General features: G+C 61.4%; 2 protein-coding genes and 1 long non-coding RNA gene across 10 annotated transcripts; 1 reads left to right on the top strand and 2 right to left on the bottom strand.

The window, feature by feature from the left end:
- The first annotated feature begins 587 nt into the window (after window positions 1-587).
- Tle2 (TLE family member 2, transcriptional corepressor) lies at window positions 588-18523 on the top strand. 8 transcript variants are annotated; one of them, XM_063228872.1, is made up of 20 exons: window positions 592-750; window positions 854-951; window positions 1200-1263; window positions 1531-1575; window positions 2639-2701; window positions 4685-4759; window positions 4886-5069; window positions 5471-5490; window positions 5988-6095; window positions 7172-7216; window positions 7331-7480; window positions 11783-11921; window positions 12166-12326; window positions 12781-12857; window positions 13490-13739; window positions 14382-14629; window positions 14751-14943; window positions 16509-16659; window positions 17058-17134; window positions 18285-18523. In XM_063228872.1, the coding sequence occupies exons 1-20, from the start codon at window positions 727-729 to the stop codon at window positions 18390-18392; spliced, it is 2280 nt and encodes a 759-aa protein (XP_063084942.1). In that variant the 5' UTR covers window positions 592-726; the 3' UTR covers window positions 18393-18523. The 8 variants fall into 8 exon arrangements, with proteins under 8 accessions (XP_063084949.1, XP_063084942.1, XP_063084946.1 ...); XM_063228876.1 differs by having other exon boundaries at window positions 14751-14898; XM_063228874.1 differs by having other exon boundaries at window positions 12166-12290.
- Window positions 9093-11776, bottom strand: LOC134471072 (uncharacterized). The gene is made up of 2 exons (XR_010040421.1): window positions 11239-11776; window positions 9093-10282 (listed from the first exon to the last, which is right to left on the bottom strand). It is a non-coding gene; the product is annotated as an uncharacterized LOC134471072 (long non-coding RNA).
- A 731-nt stretch (window positions 18524-19254) lies between the features above and the next one.
- On the bottom strand, window positions 19255-21981 carry Tle6 (TLE family member 6, subcortical maternal complex member). Its single transcript, XM_003460817.3, has 9 exons — window positions 21777-21981; window positions 21634-21689; window positions 21513-21547; window positions 20785-21043; window positions 20453-20703; window positions 20022-20166; window positions 19737-19887; window positions 19515-19591; window positions 19255-19417 (listed from the first exon to the last, which is right to left on the bottom strand). The coding sequence occupies exons 1-9, from the start codon at window positions 21979-21981 to the stop codon at window positions 19313-19315; spliced, it is 1284 nt and encodes a 427-aa protein (XP_003460865.2). The 3' UTR covers window positions 19255-19312.
- Between the last annotated feature and the right edge of the window lie 3971 nt (window positions 21982-25952).

Here is a 25952-nt window from a genome sequence, read left to right on the forward strand (position 1 = left end):
CCCAGAGCTGGGCCAGGAAGCGGCGCCTGGCTGTAACCTAGCCCTGTCCCTTGCCTGGCAAGTGTCCCTGGCCGCACTTAGCAAAGCGGCCTCCTCCGGATCCTCCCATCTGAGGGCATGTCACCGGCTGGAAAAGCCACCATTGCTGACCCGGCCGGTCCCCTCTGTGCCCACCGGGAGGAACTTGGCGTTCCCGAGCTCACCCTGCTCCTGCAGGCGGTTGGGGGTGGGAGGGAGGAGCGAGAGGAGACGCAAGCCTCAGTTTCCCCCGGGGGAGGGACGCAGGGGAGAGACTGTGGGCTCCCAGCGGGTGGGGGGCTCGGGGTGTCCGGCGCGCACGCGGGAGCGCGCAGGAGCTGGGGGCGCGCGCGGTGCTCGGGGGCCGGGTGCGCGCGCGGGGAGCCGGGGCGCGCGGGGGGCGCAGAGCCGGGCGGGCGGGCGGGGGCGGCGCCACCTTAAGGCGGGAGGCGGATCCGCGCGGCCCCCGCCTGCCGCCCGCGCAGCCACCGAGCCCGGCGGCGACCTCTGCGCCGGCTGCGCGTCCGCCCCGCGCCCCCCGCCTGCGCCCCGCCGGGGAGGCCCCCGTGCCGGAGCCGGCCGCGCTGCTGGGGGCGACGCCGGGACCCCCGCCCCCTCCCTCCCTCCCCCCGGCAGCCCCCCGCCTCCTGCTCTGCACCCCAGGGTTGTGAGCCCCGCGCGGCCGGGCGGGGGCGCCCCAGCAGCAGGATGTACCCGCAGGGACGGCACCCGGTGAGTGAGCGGGGACCGGGCTGCGCGGAGGCGGCGGCGGAGGGGCGCCCCTGCACCCCGCCCCACCCGGACCCGCACCTGAGGTCCCCTTACCGCGCCCCAGACCCCGCTGCCCTCCGGCCAGCCCTTCAAGTTTTCCATCTTGGAGATCTGCGACCGCATCAAAGAGGAATTCCAGTTTCTTCAGGCCCAGTACCACAGGTGTGGGGCGCAGGGGGGGCGCAGGGGGGGAACGGGGGGGGCGCAGGAGGGGCGCAGGGGGAGAGCGGGGGGATTCGGGGAAAGTGGGGGGTCGGGGGGGCCCGGCTTCTGGGGCGTTCTGAGTCCGGGAAGCGGCCGGGGGGCCGCTCTGGGTCGGGGGTCGGGGTGGGAAGGTGGGGAGCAGGGACTCCCCAGCACTTGGGGAGCTGCCCGAGGCCCGCGGGGACCCGCGTCCTGTCCCTGCCCAGCCTCAAGCTGGAGTGTGAGAAACTGGCCAGCGAGAAGACAGAGATGCAGCGCCACTACGTCATGGTGAGGGCCGGCTGCCCGCCCGGGGTGACCCCTCCGGCCCCCTCTGCCTCCTCGTCCCGGCGGGGTCCCCGGCTTCCTGCAGTGGCCTTCCCTGGGCTTCGGGGCTCAGGGTGGCTCCCACATGCCCTGAACCCCGGGCTGTGCTTCCGGGACCCCGAGGAGCCGCGGGCTCTGCACCCTGCTATGACACCATGCAGAACCCCGGTGCTACCCAGCCGGGCAGCGCCGGGTCCCCACAGCTGGACATGCAGTGACTTTCCTTTGCAGTACTACGAGATGTCCTACGGCCTCAACATCGAGATGCATAAGCAGGTGCCACCCTGGGGTCCCGGCTCCCTGGGAGGGCGGGCGTCTGGACGCCGCCTTGTGAGGGTCCCAGCCTGGGCAGCGGGGGACCACGATGACCCAGGCTTATCCTGAAATCTCCACGGAGGCCCCCGAGGGCCCAGCTGGAACAGGGGAGCAGATTTCAATCTCTGGGAAGAAAAAATGAGTCTCAGCGTTTGGGGGACAGTGACCCGCAGCCGGAGCCGGGTCCCCTTTGCTGAGAAGCCATAGGTAGCAGCAAGAGGGTCAGGAGGGCTGTGAGGGTGACTTCTGTCCCAGGAGGGGCTGCACAGGTGGCCTTCGGGGTCCCTTCCGGCCCAGAGAGCCTGGAGCTTTGAGACAGGGTCAAGGTTCGCCCCAGGGCGGTGGCTGGGGGTCCTCTGTCCGTTCTCGGCTCACTGTGGGTTCCGAGCTGGGCCTCAGGGTCTAAGGTCAGCTCTGAGGCCGAGGGGTGAGCGGCTGAGGGGCCCTGGGCTGCCGGGCTCTTAGAGGTTGGCCGCAGAAGCCTGACATCCACCGGGCTTCCTGGGGTGTGGCTAGGAGCAGGGCGGCTGCTGCCCCGGGTGGTGGGCTCTGCTGGTTTAGTGCGCCCCGAGGAGGCTGGGGAGGGGAGGGTGGTGTGGGCCCTGGGCGCTGGCCACAGAGCCCTGTATGGGGCAGAGGACGTGGGGGAGGGCCGGTGCCCTGCTTCCCTGGCAGGGACAGGCCGGATGTGCTCACCTGGACTCGGGCCTCCTCTGCCCACTGTTCCTTGGCCTCTCGGGGACCCCAGCCTGGCCCCTAACCTCCCTCAGTGACCCCAGCACTGGAGTGGCCCGGTGTCTCTGCCTCGGAATCCAGGCCCCCTGGGGAATCTGCCAGACTTATGGCGGGGCACCTCCCCCAGTCGGAGCTTGCTGGCCTCAGTTTCCCTGCTGCACCTAGAGGGGCCAGTTCCCCCACTGCCCAGCTCTGAGACTGCTTCTCACCTGGGAGCTGAGGGCCAGGGGGAGGGTCCCCAGCCCCGCCAAAGCCGTGGACGTCGAGGTCATCTTGTTACTCCTGCCAGGCTGAGGTCGTGAAGCGGCTGAGCGGGATCTGCGCCCAGATCATCCCGTTCCTGACACAGGAGGTGAGAGGGTGGCCAGGGCAGCGTAGGCACTTGGGCTCTGCCCCTGCGGGGCTGGGGGAAGGGGCACTGCGGCCTGTGTGGTGTGGGCAGCTGCGTGCCCTGGGCCCCGGAAGGTGACGCGTGCTTAGTGCCTTCTGTAAAGGTGGCCTTTTAGTTCATGTTCAGGGAACCAAGCGAGACATGGGGACACGCATGGCAACACAGAGACAGAAAGGAGGACGGTGGTGCAGGTCCGGGCAGGGGACAGAGGCTCAGCATGGGGAAGTGGAAAGCCTAGAGGTGGACTGGTGTGGCCCGCACACAGCTGTGGTGTGCACTCAATTCCCCTGAGATGGGTGTTTTGCAGATGTTAAATTTTTTTTTCCCTTTTAAAAAACAATCCTTTGTGAGAGATAGAATCAGTAAAGATATGTAATAACTGGGTGAGCAGCTTGTTGAAATTGCAAAACCAAAGTCAGCCCTCATGAGGATGCCCTTCTTTCCTGCTAGCCTCAGGACCTTTGCACAGACCTGTCCTGTTTCTAGCTGAAGCCGTCTGGATATTCTGGAGTGATACACATAGGTTGAATGGATAAATATGGGTTGGGCAGCTTGCTACGCTGGCGACCACAGAGGAGAGGTCTCTGGTTGGTCGGGCCCTTAAATGTAGACACAGAGGTTTCTGGAAGCTTGAGATGGGAAAGGTCCCATCTAAAGCAGGGTGCAGAGGTGGCATCAGAGCGGAGCCGTGCCGTAGGACAGGAGTCAACTCCAGGGCCAAATCCAACTGTCCACTGGGTTTTTTTTTGTGTGTGTGTGTCTTTTTCTTTTTTCTTTTTTTTTTTTTTTATCGGTACCAGGGATCGAACTCACGACTGCCTGCTTGCAAGGCAGGTACTTATGCCGCTGAGCTAAATCCCCAGCCTGTCCACTGGTTTTTGCAAATAAAGTTTTATTGACACAGACGCGGCCATTGGTGCAGGACAGGCTCAGCTTCCGCTGCAGTGCTGGAGTTGAGTATCTGCAGCAGCGAACCCCGGAGCCTGCAAAGGCAAAGCTTTTATTTTTTATCTCTTTAGTCTTTTGTGACAGGGTCTCGCTGTGCAGTTCCGGCTGGCATTGAGCTCACTGTGTAGCCCAGGCTGGTCTGGAACTTGCAACGATCCTCCTGCCTCGGCCTCCCCCGAGTGCCAAGATGACCGGGTCCCCGCCAGGCCCCGTATGAAGTGTGTGTCCCTTTTCATTTCACGGCCAGGGTGTGGCTCAGAGCTAGAGCTCATGCCCTGCGTGTTCGAGGCCCTGGGCTCTGTCCCCTGCCGCACAAAATCAAAATAAAAAGCAGGTGGATGGAGGTAAAAAAGCCAGTCGGCAAGGGCAGAGGCGGCCCAAAAGTAGACAGTTCAGAAAGCTCCGGGCTGGGCACAGCTTCCAGGAGGTGGGGGAGGGGCGGCGTGGGGGAGGGGAGGACCACCCCCACCCCCACCCCCACCCCCCACTGGCGAGGCCCTGCCCTGGCCCTGCGCTGGCACGTAGGTGCTAATTGGTAGCCGAGGCCCTTTCCTGGGGATATTTGTCACAGTCCCTACACCTGGCACAGAGTTTAGCATCCCGCCTCCCGCCGGGCCCAGGATGCCCCACAGAGCATCCGCCAGCCCGTACCCAGTGGCAGCAAGGCCTCTGTTTGTGATTATTAGCTAGATCCGTCCTGATATGTGTGTTGCTCTTTTTCTGTGTGATGATTTCAGCATTTAAAAAGGGAGAAAGGACACAAGGAAGTCATGCCAGCTGTTTGGGAGGCCGAGGCAGGAGGATCTTAAATTCAAGGCTAGCCTGGACCACTTAGCCAGACCCTACCTCGAAATAAAAATAAATTTAAAAAAAAGAATTGGGCTGCAGAAATCAGATTAAAACAAAAATGGCAGGCGGGAATGGGGTGAGCAGCCGGGCTGGGGTGTGGGCCGGGCGGGGGACACCAGGGAGCCCCTCGCTGCCGCCTTCCCCCAGCACCAGCAGCAGGTCCTGCAGGCCGTGGAGCGGGCGAAGCAGGTCACAGTCGGGGAGCTGAACAGCCTCATCGGGGTGAGTCTCCTGTGGGCCCCGCTGTGGGGACGCTGCCACCCCGTCCTGGCTTTGGGGTGCAGGGGTGGAGGGCGGGGGGGGGGGGGGGACCCGCCGCCCCTGGCCCATCCTCGTCCCCTCCTCCAGCAGCAGCAGCTCCAGCCCCTGTCCCACCACGCCCCCCCTGTACCCCTCACCCCTCGCCCGGCTGGGCTGGTGGCTGGCAGTGCCACAGGGCTGCTCACCCTGTCCGGAGCATTGGCTGCGCAGGCCCAGCTGGTGGCGGCCGCCAAGGAGGATCGCGTGGGCGTGGAGCCCGAGGGATCCCGAGGTGAGCGGGGAGCCTGGCGCAGAGGGGGATGGGAGGGGACCACGGGGCTCACCCCGACGCCCCCTGCTCTGTGTCCTCGGGCAGAGCCCTGGCCCTCTCTGGGTATCTGTCTGAAACGGGCCAGGAAGAGACGCTGCACTGTAGAGGTTCAGGGGGGATGAGGAGCTTCTGAGAGGGAGCCAGGCGTGGTGGCGCCTGTCGTCCCAGCACTCGGGCGGCTGAGGCAGGAGGGTCGCCAGGGGTTCAGGGCCAGCCTGAGCGACGAGGTGGGATCCTGTGTCAAAGAGAAAAAATGTAAAATAGTAAACCGCAGAGGGCTGAACGAACCCTCCACCCGCACCCCGGAACATAAAGCCCTGATTCCCTTCTGTTTCTTTGCCCCCTACCCCGCCACCTGCCAGTGGAGCGCGGCCTGAGCCCGGTAAGTCGAGGGGTGCCATGAATTCTGGGTTGCTCTCGGTCCAGAGGGCCTCAGGATGCCCCCCCCCCCCCATTTTCAAGCTGTATGGCTCAGGACCCCTCTATGGGACAGAGTTCTGTACCCCTCGAGCTTTCTGTAAACCTTTCAAGCCAGAAGCTGGGCATGGTGGTTACCCTGATATCCCAGCATTTGGGGAGGCTGAGGCAGGAGGATCGCCTTAAATTCTGGCTCAGCCTGGGCTAAGCCACGTAGCAAGATCGTTTTGAAAAGTACAGAAATGAAAATCGCACTGGGGTGTGGCACAGAGGCTCTGGACCTCCAGCCTGGCTGTCCCCACAGCCGTAGGCTGAGCTGCCCGGCGTCTCCCTGGGCGGCCGGGGTTGGGAGCTCCCTGGCTCCCGCCCTCCAGAGGGCTGTGCAGTGGGCCAGTTTGAGTCCTTCGCCTCAGCTGCCCAGGGCCCTGACGCCGCCTCCCGCCTGGCCCTGCCTCCCTGCAGAGCGGGTCCCCCTCGCCCCCCGAGAGTCTGGTGGAGGAGGAGCGGCCCGGTGGCCCTGGGGGCATCGGGAAGCCGAGAGCCGAGGACAAGGACCTGGCGGGACCTTATGTGAGTTGGGGGAGCAGGGCCAGGGCGGCTACTGCAGCCCAGATCAGCACTGACCTGGCCCTGGGCCTCCAGCGCCCGGCTGTGCTGAGCCTCTCACAAAGGCTCCTGTAGCTCCCCAGGCTCACGGCGCACTGACCAATCCCAGAGGCCCCGTGTGGCCACCGGGACTCTGGCTGCCCTGAGCCTCAGCAGCCCCGGGGTCCCTTCCCTAGTTCCCTCCCCCTGAGAACCCCGGGGGTGCCTGCCTCTCCAAAACCAGTGTCCCTGTATGACCCCAGATTTGAGTCCCTAGGGCTCAGGCTGCAGGCGGGGCCGGGGACACCTGGGGACTGCATCCCTGTTGCAGGGCTGGCTGCTGCCTGGTCCCAGCTGCAGAGACACCGGTGTCCTTTCTTGGTTGGTTTAGAAGTGGCAGCAGGGCCGGCCTGTAGCTGAGCAGCACAAGCGCCTGCCTGGCAAGCGCGAGGTCCTGAGTTCAAGTCTCGGTACAACAAACAAAAAAACCTGATTCTTCCAGAAGTGGTGGCAACTAATTTAGATTAAAGGCGAATCGGGTTGGGGTGCAGTGTAGTGCAGACCACTTGCCTGGCCCTGTGTGCAAAACACTGGGCCTGGGGTTAGGCACAGTGCATGCCCTTCTTCCCGGGCCGTGGGAGGCTGAAGCAGGAGGGTTCCAAGTTCCAGCCCAGCCTGTGCAACTTAGCAGCTAAGCAAGACCATGCTTTAAAATAAGAATAAAAAAATAAGAAGGACCTGAGACAGAGCTCTGGGTGTAGGCGCTGGGTTTTTCTTTAGAAAAAAACAAAAACACAAAATAAATGGCACAGGCAGGAAGGAGGGGGGGACCAGCTAGCGGGCAGATGTGGGTTTCAGAGCGCAGGCTGCGCTGGCTCTGTTCTTGGTTTCCCGCCAAACCAGACGTCCCCCGAAGTCAGCTCAGCACACCCGGGGCTCACACCACCCTGCCCGCTGGGCACCCCTGCACGGGGGTCCCTTGGGAGGAGAGGCGGGGTGGGGGCGTGGCCAGGCTGAGCCCTGCCTCCCTGTGACCCCCCTGTGACCCCCTGCGCCCCCAGGAAAGCGAGGAAGACAAGAGCGACTATAACCTGGTGGTGGACGAGGTGAGTCCGGGGTGGACGTCCTCTCCTCCCCGGGGGGGGGGGGAGCCCCGGGAGTGGGGTGCCTGTGCACCGGGGCTCGGCCTTCACCCCTGCACCCTGCCCGCTCTCGCCCAGGACCAGCCCTCGGAGCCGCCCAGCCCGGCCAGCACGCCCTGCGGAAAGGCCCCCGTCTGTGTCCCCGCCCGGCGGGACCTCGGGGACAGCCCGGCCTCCTTGGCCTCCGGCCTGGGCTCGCCGGTCCCCAGAGCCAAAGAGCTGCTCCTGGTAAGGGTCGGGCAGGGGCCTGACACCCTGCCTCCCTCCTGAGGTCTGAGTGGGTTTGCTTTTCTTTTTGGGGTCCTGGGGATCGAACCCAGGGCCTCTGCGCTGAGCCACCCCCACCTCTTTTTAGGTCCTATTTGGAGCCAGGGGGCCTCAGCCTCCCAGAGTGCTGGGGTGAGGGGCGCGGGCTCCCCCGGGGACCCCATAGGAGCCCCATTCCCTGCGGCCCCCTGATTTCTCCCGCAGACTCCTGTGGTTGAACCTCAGTAAATATTAAATAGCAACTTTCTGACTAAGCCAGGAAAATAAATACGAGGAGCAAATCCCCACCTTACATGGGAAGCCAGGGCTTCAGCAGGAAATAGGAAAGCGCACCGAGCCCTGGCGGCCAGCGGGGTTAACCAGAGGCGCTGAGGGCCCGGGGCCCTGGGAGCGGGAAGGGGGGGAGTTTATCACCAAGTCTCTCCCAGCATGCCCCGCGCTTTAGCTGTTTCCGGGGTTACTCCCTCCCCAAATCTTCCCCAGACCCCTGCCCTGCACTTGCCCCTGTGAGATTGTCGGTTTCTAGGCCTCCCCTCCCAACAGGTTGCCATGGCAACCGCAGGAGGTTGGGGCTCCTACTCTATCTTAAGTGCCCTCCTCCCTCCACCTCCAGGGAAACTTTAAGGGTTTGTGTGGGAGGGTCGGAGCAGGTCCTTCTCCAGGAGCCCCCAAGTGACCTCTCAGACCCCACCTGCCACGAATTGGACGCAGACAGGATACAAAGCCCCCACACTCCCCACCCTCACCCACAAAGGGGACACAGCCAGGGCCTTCGCACTGGGCTCCATTCCCAGCCCGTTTTATTTGTTACTTTTTGAGACGTGGTCTCACTCAGTTCCTAAATTGTCCAGACTGGGTTGGGACTGGCGGTCCTCCTGCCTCAGCTTCCCAGAGTGCTGGGATCATGGACAGGTGCCACATGCCTGGCTGTGATGCAGAATTCTGTAAAGTAGGAAGAACTGGGGGGGTGCAGCCCAGAGCGGGGTCTGGCTGGCCCCCCCTTTCCCTCAGGCTCCTCCTGTGGGGATGAGGAACACCCAGGGTGCCCCAGACTCCTACAGCCAAGGGCTCACTGCGTGCCCCGCCTTGGTTTCCAAGTCCTCCTCCAAAAGGACCCAGATAAAGCCCGGCTCAGGGGTGCAGAACCAGTGACCCAGGAGGCCGAGGCAGGAGGATCGCCACCATGCAAGCCCAGCCTAGGCAATTTAGCACCTCAGCAAGTCCCTGCCTCAAAAATAAAGGGGGAGGCTGGGTGTGGTGGTATACACGTGTCGTCTAAGCACGCAGGAGGCAGAGGCGGGAGGGTCCCCTGAGGGAGCCCCAGACCCTGCTGTGTGAGGCTCGGTGGACATTCACGTTTTGTAAAATAGGTGATGGCAAAAGCCCCACTGCCAGGAATACCCCTGGAGTGCGCAGACCTCCATGTACATGTGCTGCGCCCACCTGCGCACCCCTCCCGGGGAACTGCCATGCGCTGTTCTCTCCCATTCAGGTTCTGTCCAGGTCCTCGGGCCACAGGGTCCCCGGGTGTCGAGGTCGCTCCCGGCCGGCAGGAAAGACACACGACAAAGTCTGGCGGTGTGCAATCTTGCCTTTATTTATCTCCGCGTGGGCCCCGCGAGGCCTCCTCTCTGCCACCAGCCCTTTCTCGCCGGTGGACTTTCTCTATCTCTCTCTGTGCTTCTTCTCGTGGCGGGAGAGGCATTCACTTTTATAGGGTGACAGTGGCCAATCAGTTTAAAGCGCGCGATGCGGGCTGACTGGCTAACATCAGCTGTTGCTAGGCAGACTATCTTACAGAGCGGGTTGTTTAAGTCGCCAGCGCAATCAGGGGGCAGGAAGCAGGCGCCAACTTGGCTCACTCGATGGGAGGGGCAATCTAGCTCAGGCTCCGCTCCCACCCACAGGCCCTACGTCCGCCAAGTAAGGCGACCGGTGTCGGCCGCGGCTCCCAACATCTCCCCCTATTTTATTTACTTTGAATGAATGTATGCATCGCAGCCCGCCCTGGATCGAGTGCAGAGGCTTATGCCCTGTGTTGAGGCCCACCGTAGGCCCTTGGCTTGGACCCTGGTCGGCCATCCCTGGGTCCGCCAAGGCCTTGAGACCCTCGTCCTTTTTCCAGGGCCAGGAGTGAACTGGACGGAACCTGGATGCACATAGGCATGCACTCATGCCCCTCCGTGTGATCCCCTCGGAGAGGCATCTAGATCTGGGCAGATTCTAGTAATCCAGCGGCTTTCGTGCGCCATGGGGTAGGGCCTGGCTTAGGTCGAGTCGTGCTGGGGAGGCACGCTCTTACCCGTCATTGACTCACCTACCCTGCTGTGTGGTGTCAATAGGGAAGGAGTGCGGAAGACCCGCCACACCTAGACCCGGTCGTAGGCCAGTCGAGCGAGCCATGCGTAAGCCTGAGGGTCATTGTGCCCATCACGGGCTGCTGCCAGGGCCGCATGGGCAACCAGGCGTACTTGACGCCGGGCCGCCGCAAGGCGCCCATTAATAAATGATGTAACCCATCGGAGCAAGAATGGTCCTACAAGTAAGAGCAGAGGCAAGGAGCACAGGGGACCTAACAATGGTAAAACATAGGGGAGCAAGCCATTCCAGGCTCCCCAAAAAGGGATTGTCCTGCAGTTCTTTTAGGGCTCAGCTTGTTGTTGGGTCTGCGGTTGGCCTCTGGTGGAACAGGCCTGATCTTCAGTCGAGGGACTTGTCGCATGGCAACCTCTCTGGGACCCACAGTGGTTCTCGTCCCGATTCCTGCAGAAAAACACAAACCGCGCCTCGGTTCCAGCTAACCACCGGATCCGGGCCCATCCATTGTCATGCCATAGATAACCGCGCCTTTGGAGGCAGGCCTTGGCTTACTCCCCCTTTTTGTTTTTTATTTTTTATTTTTTTTTATTTTTGGTCTTTTTCGTTTTTTTTTTTTTTTTTTTATCGGTACCAGGGATCGAACTCGCGATTGCCTGCTTACAAGGCAGGCGCTTATGCCGCTGAGCTAAATCCCCAGCCCCCGTTTCCTCAACCGGCGTTTTTCTCAGCCTGCTCGGCAGAGTAGCCGCCCATGAAAATCATAGGACGGCGGTCGCGACAGAGTGGAACGGGGCGTCACTTCCTGTGCCGGCTGAGAGAAGGGAGGGTTCCCTGTAGCGGCCTCTGGGCGGGGAGCCGCTTCTGGAAAAGAGCTCCAGGGCGGAGCGGATGGCTCTCTATCTCCTCCCCGCCAGAGAGCGCTCGGGGGCCCTTTCTCCTCTCTCTGCTTTTCCCGGGCGGCGCACGCACACAATTCCAATTCACGGCGCAACTCAGCATAGGAGTCAAGGCACGCATGTATCATTTCCCACAGGGGGCGAATAGCCGGCGAAATATCGCCTCCCAATTCCGCCGAGGCGAGGTCCCCGCCTAACTTCTCCCATGACGGCAGGTCTAAATGCCCCGTGGGTAAAAACCAGGGAGCCACCCTATCTACCTCTGCTATGAATAGTTCTAGTGTTTTTTGACCTACCCTGAGGTCTCTAGCTTTTAAAAGCTTCCTAAGGGCCTTTACCAAGGGCCGCGCCTCCGCGCTCGGTAAATTACCCATCTCTAACCTCTAAGGGCTGTTACTCACCGCGTGTGACTTAAAGAACCCGTCACCTACGCGTGAGCCTGAGGGGAGTCTAAAAGCCCTGTAGGTGCGCGCCACCCAGAGCCCAGGCTTATCCCCAACTCACCTGTCCGGCAGCACCACGCTGGAGCGTTGCACACCACCGCCGTGTCTCGGGGTTGATCAGTCCCCGTGCGGGTCACCAAATGTCGAGGTCGCTCCCGGCCGGCAGGAAAGACACATGACAAAGTCTGGCGGTGTGCAATCTTGCCTTTATTTATCTCCGCGTGGGCCCCGCGAGGCCTCCTCTCTGCCACCAGCCCTTTCTCGCCGGTGGACTTTCTCTATCTCTCTCTGTGCTTCTTCTCGTGGCGGGAGAGGCATTCACTTTTATAGGGCAACAGTAGCCAATCAGTTCAAAGCGCCCGATGCGGGCTGATTGGCTAACATCAGTTGTTGCTAGGCAGACTATCTTACAGAGCGGGTTGTTTAAGTCGCCAGCGCAATCAGGGGGCAGGAAGCAGGCGCCAACTTGACTCACTCGATGGGAGGGGCAATCTAGCTCAGGCTCCGCTCCCACCCACAGGCCCTACGTCCGCCAAGTAAGGCGACCGGTGTAGGCCGCGGCTCCCAACACCCGGGGGCCTATCAGCCCTGCCTCTTCTTTGCAGAGCGACCTTCCCACCGGCCCTCCTGCTTCTAAGTCCTGCGATTCCTCCCCACCCCAGGACACGTCCACCCCTGGGCCCAGCTCTGCCACTCACCTCTGTCAGCTGGCGGCCAAGCCGGCCCCCTCCACAGACAGCCTGGGTGAGACCCTGATTTGGGGAAATGATTCAAACCCCTCAGATTCTCAGCTAGGGATGATTGGGGGGCTGGGAGAAGAGGAACCCAGCATAGATGCTGGAAATGAGAGGCTCGAACACATTCATGATACTGGTGAGTGCTGGGTTTGGGTTTTGAAGGATGGGTAGGAGTTCACCAATGGACAGAAAGGTAGCCAGGTCCAGGCTTAGGTTCCAGACAGTCTGAAGACCTGATCCTTCTCGCTCAGCGCTGAGGAGCCCCCTGCCTCTGTCCAGCCCGTTCACCACATCCTTCAGCTTGGGCTCCCATGGCACCCTGAACGGGGACCTCTCCGTGCCCAGCTCCTATGTCAGCCTCCACCTGTCGCCCCAGGTCAGCAGCTCCGTGGTGTATGGACGCTCACCCATGGTGAGTCCTCGGGCCAGGGACACAGGGCAGAGGTCAGCAGGACCCCTAGGGTCCAGGACGACAGGTGCAAGGAGCAAGGGAGGGGGCCTGGTGTGGCAGGCACAGGTGGAGGAGACGCAAGGGTCTCATCAACGCAAGCGGGACCTGTGGCTGTGTGCGGACAGCTGTGCCGGGCGGGGCTGGGTTACGAGGAGGAGCAGGGCACCTTTACAGAGCCAAGCCGCGGCCTGGGGGGTCCTGAGGTTACGCTTGGCAGACCCCTGACCTGGACCAAATCTCAACATCTGATGGACCCTCCCACCTGGGGCTTCAGGGTTTGCTGGACAGAGACTGCGGGGTCCCCCACAGCTCTCTCAAATCCAGGGACCACCTCTTCTGCTTCTGGGGGGAAGGGCTGGGGTGCAGGACAGGGCAGAGGTGCTGCCCTGGGGGACCTGCTCTGGCGTCCTGGCAGATGGCGTTTGAGTCACATCCCCACCTCCGAGCCTCGTCCGTCTCATCCTCGCTGCCCGCAGTCCCCGGAGGGAAGCCGTGAGTACGCTGCAGCCTCTGCCCGCCCTGCGCGGGGCTTCCGGGGTGCCCAGGCCTCTCCTGCAGCAGAAGCGGGGCAGGGGAGGTCCTGGCAGGGTCCAGGCATGGCCAGGCTCCCGTGGGCAGGCCCGGGACCTCCTGCTGTCCAGTCCCCATAGTCCCCACTAGGGTCTGGGCCTTGCAACGCGGCCGGCCAGCACCATCGGGAATGAAATGTGTGCGTTTCAGTCTGCTGCTGCTCGGCTCCAGGCCCTTCCCGCTGAGCTCAGTCAGCCCGGCCTTCTGCTTTTCCTTTCTGTGTCAGGGTCTCGATAAGTCACTCAGTTGCCCAGGCTGACCTGGAATTTGCAGTCCTCCTGCCTCAGCCTCCCAGATGAAAGCATAACTGGCCCGAGTGGCAGTGACTGTTGCTTAGCCAGGGGCCTTGGCTCCGGGGCTGGGGGGAGGCAAGAAACATCTGTGCTCAGCAGGGCCCCCTAATGTGCAGGCCCCCTGCGCCCCAGAGCCCCTCCCTTACCTCCCCACCTCTGCCACGTGGTCCCGGGCCTCAGCCAAAGGGAGCGGGCAGGAGACCGTTGGGCTGGTGCCGAGGCCCAGCGGTGCCCCGTCCCCACGCTGCCCGCGCCCCGCAGGGCCTACTCCTTCCACGTGTCCGCCGACGGCCAGATGCAGCCCGTGCCTTTTCCCTCGGACGCGCTCGTGGGTGCGGGGATACCGCGGCACGCGCGGCAGCTGCACACACTGGCGCATGGCGAGGTGGTCTGCGCTGTCACCATCAGTGGCTCCACGCAGCACGTGTACACGGGTGGCAAAGGCTGCGTGAAGGTGTGGGACGTGGGCCAGCCCGGGGCCAAGACGCCCGTGGCCCAGCTGGACTGCCTGGTGAGGGGGCGTGGCGAGGGTGGGCGTGGCCGTAGCCCAAGAGGAGGGGCTTCGGGAGCCTGGCTATAGTCCCAGAGGCAGGGCATTGGGGGCGGGTCTATAGTCTAAGGGGTGGGGCGTGCAGGTTAGAGGGGCGGGGCTTTCAGTAGAACTGGGGCGGAGCTTATGGACCATGGGGGAACTTACAAACCAGAGCAGAGCATATAGCTCTAGGGGGCGGGACTTACGATAAAAGGCATGATTTACATAGAAAAGGGCGTGGTCTGCAACCGCAAAGTGGGTGTAGCCCTAGTGGCGGGGCTTATAATGAGGTCAAGGGAGGTTTGTGGCCCAAGGGGTGGGGTTGTATAAAATCCAGGGTGGTGCTAACTGTGAGGTCAGGGTGGGGCTTGCAGCTCCTCAGGGGCAGGACTTCGGTGCTGAGGGGTGGGTTCCTGGTAAAAGAGGTTTGACCAGTAGCAAAAGGGGGCGTGGCCTGTAGTCCCTATTGGTCGGTGCTTACAGTCAGGCCGGGAGGCCCTGCAGGCCCAAGGCTGGGTGCTTTGGTGCTAAGAGGCAGGCGGAGGCACCCATGTGTGGGGCGTCTGCAGCCCTGACCTGGAGGACCAACCCAGCCAAAATTCCTTCTTTGGGGTCTCCCAGAATCGGGACAACTACATCCGTTCCTGTAAGCTGCTGCCAGACGGCCGGAGCCTCATCGTGGGTGGCGAGGCCAGTACCCTGTCCATCTGGGACCTGGCGGCGCCCACGCCCCGCATCAAGGCTGAGCTGACCTCTTCGGCCCCTGCCTGCTACGCCCTGGCCGTCAGCCCCGACGCCAAGGTCTGCTTCTCCTGCTGCAGCGACGGCAACATCGTGGTCTGGGACCTTCAAAACCAGACCATGGTCAGGTGGGTGTGGACACACACACACACACACACCCGGCCCTGGCGGGCCCCGCCTTGCTGCCTGGCCCCGGGCACCGCGGCCGAGCAGCCCTGATGCAGCTCGGACGCCAGCCTCTTCCTGCAGGCAGTTCCAGGGCCACACGGACGGGGCCAGCTGCATCGACATCTCGGACTACGGCACCCGGCTATGGACAGGCGGCCTGGACAACACCGTGCGCTGCTGGGACCTGCGGGAGGGCCGCCAGCTGCAGCAGCACGACTTCAGCTCCCAGGTGCTGCCGGCCTGGCGGACGGTGGCTCCCCCCGCTCTGCCCGAGGTGCTCCTGTCCAGTGCAGGGCAAGGCTACCTGTCCACCGCCCTCTCTGTCTTTATTATTTTTACTTTGTTGTCTCTTTGAGACAGGGTCTCACTCTGCAACTCAGGCTGAACTTGAGCTCATGTTGTAGCCCAGGCTGGCCTTGAACTTGCAGAGATCTTCCTGCCTCAGCCTCCTGAGTGCTGTGCTGGGTGTACAGGCTGTGCCCACTACGCCTTCTAGCTTCTTGCAGACGATCTTTTTGGCTGATGGCTTTGGCCTGGCAATTTTGTTTCTTTCCTTTTTCTTTTTTTTTGTTTTTTGTTTTCTTTTTTCCCTGAAGACAAACTTTCATCTAATCCAATCTGACCTCAGATTTGCTCGGTAGCCTCTGCTGACCTTGCGATCTTCCTGCCTCGGCCTCCAGAATGAAACCATAGGTGCAGGTGGACAGACCGAGGCTTGAGTGGACGGTGCCCGTTTCTGGGGGCCCCTTGGGCGGATTTCCTGTCCTCCTGGCTCACCTTGTACAGCAGTTCTCCCGTGTGGCAGGAAGGCTTGCTGGGGGCTGGGTCCTCTCTGCCGCGGGTCTGCATTGCTTCTGGGGATCCCAGCGTGTGCCCCGCCCCCAGAGCGGCAGAGGTGCTTAGGTTGTGGCTTAGCTGGAGAATTTGGGAGCATTCCAAATCAAAACAGAAAAGCAATATTGGCCGGGGATTTAGCTCAGCGGTGTAAGCGCCTGCCTGGCAAGCTCGAGGTTGTGAATTTGATCCCTAGTACCAAAAAAGAAAAAAAGCAATATTGGCCAGGCATGGAGGTGCACACCTGTCATTCCAGCCCTCGAGAGGCTGAGGCAGGAGGATCGTTGTGAGTTCGAGACCAGCCTGGGCTACACAGCTCAAGGCCAGGCTGAACCTCATAGTGAGACCCTGTCTTAAAAAGACAAAAAACAGAAAAACCCCAGCAACTACAAACAAAAAAGCCAGCCACCGCCTCACTCCAGGCTGGTCTCACAGGAGCTGTCTCCTGACTTCTTGCCCGGAGGCCTTGGGTGTCCCACGTGACCTTGAGCCCTGCTGCCCCAGCTTCCGTGGTCTGCTAAGGGCAGCCCCCACCCTGGCCGCCTCCCATCCATGCTCTCCTGCCCTCCTGCCCCGGCCTGGCTGCTGAGCGCTGCGAGTGGATAATGGATTGCGGCCCAGGGGTCCTGTGGGATTCTGATTAATATTAATGACGCAACACAAGGTCGCCTGCTGCTCACCCGCCCCGGCCAGCTGCCTCTCTCTCTGGGGGCTGATGCGGGAGAAGTGGGGGACCCCCTCTCCCTCCAGCTGCACTGCTTGGGAGCCAGAGGTCCAGGAGCCAGGCGCTGAGGTGCACAGCTGCCATCCAAGCCACTTGGGAGGCTGAGGCAGGAGAATCCCTCAAGTTCAAGCCCAGCCTGGGCAACTCAGGGACTGTCTCAAAATTACAGGCTGGGATGCACTTGCCTAGCAGGTGCAGGTCCTGGGCTCCATCCCCAGCGCCACAAAAAAGAAAAATAGTCACCAAAAGGCCCAGGATCCATCTCTTTCTTGTCGCCCTAGATTTTTTCCCTGGGCCACTGTCCCAACCAGGACTGGCTGGCCGTGGGGATGGAGAGCAGCAGTGTAGAGCTCCTGCACGTCCGCAAGCCCGAAAAATACCAGCTGCACCTCCACGAGAGCTGCGTCCTGTCCCTCAAGTTCGCCTCCTGTGGTAGGTCTGCCCCGGAGGTGCCCCGGCTGAGCACGAGTTTGCAGCCTCCCCACCTCGGCCTCCCGGGGTGCTGGGGTGACAGGAGAGCACCGCATTCCTGGCTGCTGACTTTTATTTTGGAGGTGGGTCGTCCTAGGGATCAAAACCAGGGCCTCACCCAAAAGAGCAAATCCTGGCTGGCTGTGGAGGTGGACCTGTCATCCTGGATGCGTGGGAGGCTGAGGTGGGAAGATTCCAAGTTTGAGTCCAGCCTGGGCAACTTTGCAAGAGCGGGTATCAAAATAGGAAATTTCAGAAGGGCTGAGAAGGGGGCTCAGTTCAGAAAAAATGAACTATAGAGCAGGGGTGGACATTCCTGGGTTCCTGGTCCCTGGCCCTCAGCTGGCTGCCTCCCCCAGGGCGGTGGTTCGTGAGCACAGGCAAGGACAATCTGCTCAATGCCTGGAGGACACCATATGGAGCCAGCATCTTCCAGGTAGCCCGGGAGATGCCCACACGCCCCATCCCCAGGAGCTCGATCCTTTTTCCTAGCAGTGTAATATTCCAGTCCACAGTAGACATCACTGGACCTCCCATGGACACTGGGTTCTCCTTCCTCCTTGACTGATGGGAAACATCTCTGTGTATGAATTTCAGAGCTAATGTTTCCCTGTCTCCAGAACATGCCCTGAGGGGAAATTTGCAAAGACCCTGTTGAGGCTTTTGGGAAACTGCTGGGTCACCCCCAGATTTTCTGTTCCCGTGGGCAGGGCGGTGTTCCAAAATCTCAGCTCCTCACCAGCAATTCTGATTGTCTTTTTTTTTTTTGGTCTTTTTTTTTTTTTTAATTGGTACCAGGGATCGAACTCACGCCTGCCTGCTTGCAAGGCAGGCGCTTATGCAGCTGAGCTAAATCCCCAGCCCCAATTCTGATTGTCTTTAAATAGTTAGATGCACTGAGGGTGTGAGGCAGTGTTTACAGTTTTGAAGATGGTAAGCCAGGTGTGGTGGTATACCTGTCATGCCAGCCCTCTGGAAGCTGAGGCAGGAGGATCATTGCAAGCTGGAGACCAGCCTGGGCTACAAAGTGAGCCCAAGGCCAGCCTGAAGTGTACAGGGAGACCCGGTCTAAAAAACAAACTCAAAAAAGTCAAATTTTAAGGCAGGGTCTTGCGAATCACATGCCTGAAACCCATGATGCTCCTGCCTCAGCCTCCCAGACTACTGAGGCGACAGGCATGTGCCCAAAAATAAATTTTTTTTTCTCTTTGAGGCAGGGTCTCCCTGTGCAGTTCAGGCTGGCCTTGAGCTCACTATGTAGCCCAGGCTGGTCTCAGACGTGCAATGACCCTCCTACCTCAGCATCCTGAGTGCTGGGATTACAGGCGTGAGCCACCACGCCCAGCAGTAACCAGCTTTTGTTTTTTTTTTTGTTTTTTTTTGTCTTTTTCATTTTTATCGGCACCGGGGATCGAACTCACGACCGCCTGCTTGCAAGGCAGGTGCTTATGCCGCTGAGCTAAACCCCCAGCCCCAGTAACCAGCTTTTGAAAGGGCACTTAATACAGGGGCCCGAGGAGCCTAGAAGCAGGCTGAGCTGCGTGGGCGGCCCCCGCCTGACCCCCCCCTTCTGTCCCCCCTGGCAGTCCAAGGAGTCCTCCTCCGTCTTGAGCTGTGACATCTCTAGGAATAACAAATACATCGTGACGGGCTCAGGAGACAAGAAAGCTACGGTGTACGAGGTGGTCTACTGAGGCCCCAGCCGGCTCCTGGGGGTGACGGGAGACCCCTGTGCTCACCGGCTGACACCTCCTGCCTCCCTTCACTGCAGAGTGGGGTTGATGGACCCAGGGTTCTGGGAAATAAATATATTTATCAGAGCTGGGCTGGGGCCAGGCCATGGCTACTTTTCTTGGGCACTGTCACTGAGGGATGGCCACCTCTGGTGTGACCACTGGGGATAAGGATCCATCCTGGGTGACACAGGCATCCGCTCAGCAACCCGATCAGCAGTGGGAGGATCATTGGACCGGATGCATCAGGCAGGCCGGGCTGCGTAACAAGCATCCCCAGTTTTGTCATTTAGCTAGGCTGACCTGGATACCTCCTTTGCTCTAACATTGTGGCCACCTGGATGCAGGGGACACTGCCCAACATCTTCTCTTCACGTGGCAGAGATGAGCTTCTAACCTCAGTGTTTCCATGAATGTGTATTTGTCTCACAAAATACTGGGTTTGTGGGTGGTTACATTTATTTTTGTGGTGCTGGGCATTGAACACAGGGCCTTTTTGCCCGTTTTTCCCTTGGCTTTGTGTGTGACTCTCCCGCCTCAGCCTCCCAAGAGCTGGGATGACAGGTGTGAACCACCACACCTGGCTACCAGGAGCTTTAATGTCCCTGCTGTGCACGGGGCTGGGCATCCTGTGGGGCATCCTGGGCACTGCAGGCTGCTGAGTGGTGTCCTTGGCCCCTGACTCCGTGGTCCTGGTTAGCGGTGTGCCCGGGGGCAGTCACCTCCCGCTTCCCCAGACACTCTCGGGAGGGACCTCAGGCCCCATCTAACCCTGAGGGCAGGGAGGGCACAGGACAGGGCTGGCTTTTCACTTTTGCTTTATTACACAAGGCCTCTGCCCGTTTGCCTCCGCTATGCAAACCAGCCGGCTGGCGACACCCTCAGTAGGTGAGCTGGTACACCGAGGCGCGGCTCCTGGCGCCCGTCACGATCAGCCGGTTGTTGGCGGACACGTCACAGCAGGTGATGCAGGCCTTTTCGGGTACCTGGAGGGCGGGGGGCAGAGTCAGGCGGCTCCCCCGCCCTGGGGTCCGTCTGGGGGACACTGCAGGGTCCCCAGCATCCTCCTCCACCCTGGCACACCTGCAACTCCGTGGTCCCGCTGGGCGTGCTGTGAATGGTGGTCATCCTGTCCGTGCCCACACTGACCCACCACTGGCCTGGAGGACACAGAGAGGACCACGTCACAAAGGATGGGGACAGCCGGACACCCAACCAGAGGGCCTGTCCCGTCCCTGGCCACCCGCTGTGACCCAGGACAGTGGCGTGTCCCCCGGGGCAGGCAGGACCTCGGTGGCCGCTTACCGTATGGGGAGAACTTGAGGTCCAGGATGGCCCCGTTCTTGTGGCCTGCCAGGTGCGCCTGGCCCTTGAGGGTGGGCTGCAGCCAGTGCAGGCCACTGGCCAGGCCCACGAGCAGCCAGTCCTCCCAGGGGCTCTGTGACATGCTTGTGATCTGGGGGAGCAGCGCGGTCAGACCCCGAGCCTGGTCCAGGACCTGGCCGGCCCAGGCTGAGACACAGACTGTCTCACATGTCCACCCCGTGGACATGGGGACTGAGGACTGTGGGTCCCCAGCGGGCGCCGCACCTGAGACTTGAACAGGTGCTTCTGGACCTTCCGAGATGCCGCCCTCAGGTCCCAGCAGCGCAGGCAGCCGTTCAGGCCCCCGGTCCAGACCGTGTCGTCCTTGACGACCACGCTGTTGGCCTCACCCTGCCGGCCGGGCAGGTCCCTGCCCGGAGAGAGGTCAGCGTGTGACTCTGACTGGGGCCGTGTCCCTGGACATGCCACCTCCCCCCTCGGCTCTCAGGGCTGCACCCCAGCCCTCTTTATTTGGAGGCAGGTCTCTCTGTGTAGCCCAGCCTGGCCTTGAACCCACAGGACCCTCCTGCCTCAGCCTCCTGAGTGCTGGGATGACAGCTTGCAGCATCAGGGCTGGCACCAGAATTCCTCCAACACGAGCTGTGTGAGCTCCCGGGTCCCCCTCCCGGCCCTGCCTGCCTCTCCCCGGGCCGCACTTGACTGCTTTCCGGTCTCGGAGGTCCCAGATCCTGACGGTGCCATTGCTGAAGCCGGCGAAGGCCAGGCTGCCGCGGTGGTTGGTGTCCAGAGCCTGGCAGGAGAGACCCTCGCAGGGCAGCAGGTCCGGCTGGTGCAGGGTCGGGGCCCTCAGGTCCCAGGTGCTCACGCCCGGCAGGTGGTGGCCGCCCGCGAAGAGCCTGCTGCCGTCGGGGGCCAGCAGGCAGGCGCGCAGGTAGGCGCCCGGGGTCTGTGAGGGGACAGTGACAGGGCGGTGCATCCTGGTGTGCCCACCCTCCCCCAGGGCCCTCCTGCTCCTGCCGCCTCTCACCTGGACGGGCCAGTGCATGTCACTCTCCGGGACCCTCTGCTGGGCCACCTGGTTGTCCAGGTGCCACACCTTGAGGCCGCCCACGCCGCAGGTGAACACGTGGCGGCTGAAGCTGCTCACGGCCGTGGCCAGCACGTGGGCTCCGTGGGGCAGTACCTGCAGCCTCTGCACCCGGCACGGCAAGGCCAGGCTCTCGGGCTGCCCGGGCGTGGCGCCCCACCGTTCCCATGAGTCCTGCACAGTTTTGTAGTTCCCGAATCTGCAGAGGAGCAGAGAGGACTCGGGGCGCCCTGCCTGGTTGGGATTCCCGTGCCCCGGGAGAGCCTCCTACCAAGCTCCAAAGCAGTGTCGGTCTCTGGATATTAGGGAGCCTCCCTCTCAGGCTGTGTCCCCATGCAGAACCTCTAACCACACTCCAGATAGTCCCCCTCTGCTTTCACCACCACACCCTTCTCCCTTTTGCCCAATAGAGAAAACTCCTACTCATCCTGTAGGGCTCTAACTATTTTGCCCCTTCCTCCTCCCACCTGCCCGTCTTTCACACGATCTCTTCCCCAGTCCCTTGTGCCCAGAACCACTCCTCACATGAGGGTCATGTGAATGTGCCACTCTGCTTCCAGGGCACTGCCCGGTGCTGACCAGAAAGGAACACAGACCGACACCTCTGGGGACAGAGAGACAGACAGGCGCTCCCCCCCCACCAGCAGGCACTCAGTGCAGACACTCACTGGGGCTCCAGGAAGGAGCAGGCTCCTCTGGGTTCCTGTGGGGACAGGGACCAGATGGGGACGGTGCAGGGTCCTCCCCCTGCAGTGCCCACCCGGGAGGTGGGGCTGGGCCGGGCCTCACCTGGGCCGTGCGGTGCGGCCTGAGGTCCTCTTCCAGGTCCTCCCAGGAGTCGGTAACTGACAGAGACCAGGGCGGCTGAGCGGGCACCTGGGCACCCCTGGTTGCCAACGCCCCCAGCCTCCCGCACCCCGTGGCCTCCTTACGCGAATCGGGGGCGTCCTCATCCGAAGTCTCCAAGTTCAGCAGCGCCGGGCCTTCGGCCTTCTCCTTGTAGGAGTCGGGAGTCACCAGGGCCCCGCGGGCACCCGGGACCCCGGCGCCAGGGCACCCAGGGGAGCGGGGCAGGGGGCACCGCGCTCCCCCCCACCCCGGCTCCCGATTCCCCAGAGTGGCCGGAGGAGCCACCATGCGGGGTGACCTCCTGTGCCCTCCCGGGGGGACCCTGCCCTCGGGCGCCCCGAGCCCAGCAGCTGCCCCTCCGTCCTGCTGTCCAGGCTGCTCAGTGTTTACTCACCAGGCCTGGCTCCCACGCTGTTGCCATGGCAACGGGATGGGGGGAAGATGGAGAGTCACAGCGGGGTCCCTGGACCGGCCCACGGAGGCCCCCCCCCCCCCCCCCCGCCACACCAAAGGAAGGGACACTTACTCCTGGGGCTCCGGGCTGCCACCTTTTGGTTAGCGGAAGTGGCCCTGAGGCTCCTGGAGTGGACATTTGGCCGCCACAAGGCTTCAGGCTTACAGGACATGAGCAGGGCGGGCAGGGGCTCCTCCTGGCTGCCCTCTGCCCGTGGGGGCCACCACACGCGGGGCCTGGGGGCCCCCGGGGCTTTGCCATCCCGCTCCTGGGGTTTCTCAACTTTTGGGGTCTGGTGGGGCGCTGGCGCCCTCCTTCTCTGCTCACGTGGTTTCCTGGAGGAGGCCGGGCGCCCCTGGGCCGGGGAGGGTGCGAACCCGAAGGGACTCACAACCTAGAGAGGGGGGACCCCATCAGTCGAGGCTTGGAAACCCCAAGCAGCCCGACTTCCCAGTGTATGCCCCTGGAAAGCTGGGCAAAGTGCGCAGGCCTGCCATCCCAGAACCCGGGAGGCCGAGGCAGGAGGGTGACAAGCTCCATCCCCCGCCCAAGACCCCAAATGGCAAGAAGAACCAACTGCACGTCAACCTTTTTGGGAGACAGGGCCTCCCTGTGTAGGCCAGGCTGGCCTTGAACTCAGAGACCCTCCTGCCTCAGCCTCTGAGCGCCGGGATGACAGGCGTGGGTCACCACACCTAGCTTGGGAACAGAGCTTTTTAAATTTCCATTCAAATCTCTGCCCATAGGCTGGGGATTTAGCTCAGCAGCTGAAGCTCCAGCTTGGCAAGCTCAAAGTCATGAGTTCAGTCCCCAGCACCAAAAATAAATAAGTTTGTAGCTACCCATAAACCAAGCGGGGTGGGACACATCTGTAATCCCAGCTGCTTGGGAGGCTGAGGCAGGAGAATTCTGAGTTTGAACACAGCCTGGGGAAATTTAGCAAGGCTTTGTCTTAAAACAAAAGATAAACAAAAAGAAAGCCTGAACAAAAAAACACATTCCTGTAATCCCAGCACTCAGGAGGCTGAGGCAGGAGGATTGCAAATTCAAGACCAGCCAGGGCTACAAAGTGAGCTCAAGGCCAGCCTGAACCACATAGTGAGACTCTGTCTTAAAAAAAAATAATAAAAATAAAAAAACAACAAAAACCCAAAACACACAAAAATATGCACACACACAGGAAACAAGGTGTGAGCACCTGTTTGGTAAGTACAAGGTCATGAGTTCGATTCCCACACACAAAAAACAACAAAAAAACAAACAAACAAAAAACAGGAAACAACAAAACACAAGAAAATTGTCCTGAGGGTCACCTATAAAGAGGCAGGTGTGTCATCACCTCTAATCCTTGGACTAGGGAGGCTGAGCCAGGAGGATCACACATTGGAGCTGGGCTTGGGGGCAATTTAACAGTTTAGTGAGATGCTGTCTCAAAATTAAAAACCATGCAGGGCGTGGCGGTGCACGCCTGCAATCCCAGCCTTCAGGAGGCTGAGGCAGGAGGGTCACTAGGAGCCCAAAGCCAGCCAGAGCTCCAAGGTGAGACCCTGTCTCAAAAAAAAAAAAAGTTTGCTAATACCGCTCAGGGCCGGGTTCCGCCTACAGCCAAGACCAGAAACCAGGATAGGGGAATTAGCCCCGGGCCATTCGGGCAGCGCCGACCCTGTCAGCAGGCCGCCGGCCGTTCCATTTTGCAAGGGGGGAAATTCAGAGGTTCAGACCGTGAAAGCACCCCAGGGAAACTCAGGAGTCAGGGGTTTCCCCAGGATCATCTCAGCCCCTTTTAAAATTTTGGGCTCGATCAGGGCTCCGGTGGTGCACGCCTGTCATCCCAGCACTCTGGAGGCTGAGGCAGGAGGGTCAGCGCAACCTGGGCCATGGGAAAGACTTAGGCGACATCTCACCTGACCTGTAAACAGCCCAGGCTGGGCTCAGTTTTGTGATCCTCCTGCCTCACCCTCCCGGAGTGCTGGGATGACAGGCTGCGTCCCCATGCCCGGCTCCATTACTGGTCCCAACCATATTTACATCCCCACTCCCTTTCCTGTCATCTCTACAGCAGCCACCTGAATCTGCAAGGTCCCCCCTCTGCCCTCAGCCCTCCAGGGCTCCCACCTGGCTGGGGACGGAGCCCAAGTCCTCCTGCAGCCTGCAGGGCCGGTCTGTCCCCTCCCCGCTTCCCCTGCGCCCCTCCTCCCTCTGCTCCAGCCACAGGGGCTGCACCTCGGAGCTCTGTGCTGCCCCAGGCCATTTGCATGGCCCACGCTCTCCACACTCTTCTCCCCGTCCCAGACTTCCACAGCAGGGCTCTGGTCTTTGCTTAAGTGTCACCTTCCCAGCCAGCTTTTTTTGGGGCGGGGTAGAGGTATCGGAAATTGATTTCAGGACCTCAAGCTTGCCTGCCCCACCTCCACTTTCCGGTCCTACCCCAATCCCTGGACGGATTCACTGACAACCTCTGTTCCTCCCCCGGCCCTCCCCTGCCTCTTCACTGGCATCCTGGCCTGGGTGGCAGGCAGGTGACAGCCCAGGCCCTGCTGAATGGATAGCTGTGCTCTGGCGGCTTCCTGCCCGGAGCTGCTAAGCTGCAGACTCGGCCCTGGCGCCCTGCCAGTCACAGCTGGCTCAGGCTGAGCCGCGGCCAGCACCCCAGAGAAAGGGCCAGGTGGCGGGAGGACAGGCGGGGGCAGGAGGGGCAGGCGCTTTGGCTGGCAAGGGGCCCCACACGGACCCCTCTGCCGTGCATGAGGAGCCCAGCGCCACATGGGCACAGCCTGAGTCCCGGAGAAGCCGGGAGCAGGACAGGCAGCCCTAGGTCGCGAGACCTGCCTGTGATCCTCATTCTGGGAGGCTGAGGCAGGAGGGTCACAAGCTGGAGCCCAGCCTGGGTGACTAAGTGAGACCCTGTTTCGAAACAAAAACCTGCAGATGCAGCTCAGTGCAAAGCCCCTGGGGTCCATGCCCAGGATCAGGGGAAGGGATGGGGGCGCACTAAGGTGATGACCTTCCCGAAGCACGGTGCTCGCCACCTGCCCTCCAGGGCTCCCACCCACCTTGTCTTTGTCTTCAAGATCCATCGGCAGCGTGGAGAAGCGAACCGCACCACGGTATCTGACCTTCGAGGCGACTGGGAGAGCCAGCTCGGCTCCCATGCCACAGCAGACTCTGCTGGGTGACTTCACAACCTCTCTGATCCTCCTCTTAAATAGGCTGCAACATGCACCGCCCCAGGGACAGTGCCTCAGGGGCTCAGGGGATTCCATTTCAGGTCACCTGAAGGCCACATTGCACTTCCCTCCTGTCTCTGCCCTAACCCAGGCCTGGCCTCAGGGCCTTTGCATAGCCTGGGTGGCTGACCCGCCCCTTCTCTCCAGGCAGTCTGGGCTCTAATTATGGGGCCTTGTCCTGAGCATCACTCTCCCCCTAAACCTTGCTTGAGCTAAAAAATCAAAAATCCTCCGCTCTCTTTGTTCCTTTCTAGGCTGTGTAGCCCAGGCTGGCCTTGAACTTTCCTGCCTCGGCCTCCTGATGGCTGCCGGTGTAGGTGTCAGCCACCACACCCTGCCGGTGTTTGTTTACAATTTGAGTGCATCCTGCTTATTGCCTGTCTTTTTTTTTTGAGCAGCCAATAATCTAACTTAGTTCCTGACATTGTTAAAAAAGTTCAGCTTTTCCTGTTTGTTTGTTCGGTGGTCCTGCAGTGTGACCTGAGAACTTGGCCGCCCAGCTCGTATTTCATGTTTTCAGACGAGGTCTAAGCCGCTAATCGGCACAGCTTGGCCAGGCCTCGCCACCCTCCCGCCTC

Source organism: Cavia porcellus, unplaced genomic scaffold (assembly GCF_034190915.1).
Source record: "Cavia porcellus strain 051 isolate PalLab524CR breed Dunkin Hartley unplaced genomic scaffold, mCavPor4.1 scaffold_17, whole genome shotgun sequence".
Taxonomy (NCBI): domain Eukaryota; kingdom Metazoa; phylum Chordata; class Mammalia; order Rodentia; family Caviidae; genus Cavia; species Cavia porcellus.

Bases quoted from the DNA above. Each gene is read 5' to 3' on its own strand.
- Tle2 (XM_063228872.1), top strand. From the start codon at position 727: ATGTACCCGCAGGGACGGCACCCG. The intron at 751-853 runs GTGAGTGAGCGG...ACCGCGCCCCAG, and splicing joins ACCCGCAGGGACGGCACCCG to ACCCCGCTGCCCTCCGGCCA. The intron at 952-1,199 runs GTGTGGGGCGCA...GTCCCTGCCCAG, and splicing joins CTTCAGGCCCAGTACCACAG to CCTCAAGCTGGAGTGTGAGA.
- Tle6 (XM_003460817.3), bottom strand. From the start codon at position 21,981: ATGGTGGCTCCTCCGGCCACTCTGGGGAATCGGGAGCCGGGGTGGGGG. The intron at 21,044-21,512 runs GTGAGTGTCTGC...GCTCCTCTGCAG, and splicing joins TGCTCCTTCCTGGAGCCCCA to ATTCGGGAACTACAAAACTG. The intron at 19,418-19,514 runs GTGTGCCAGGGT...CCCGCCCTCCAG, and splicing joins GCGGGACCACGGAGTTGCAG to GTACCCGAAAAGGCCTGCAT.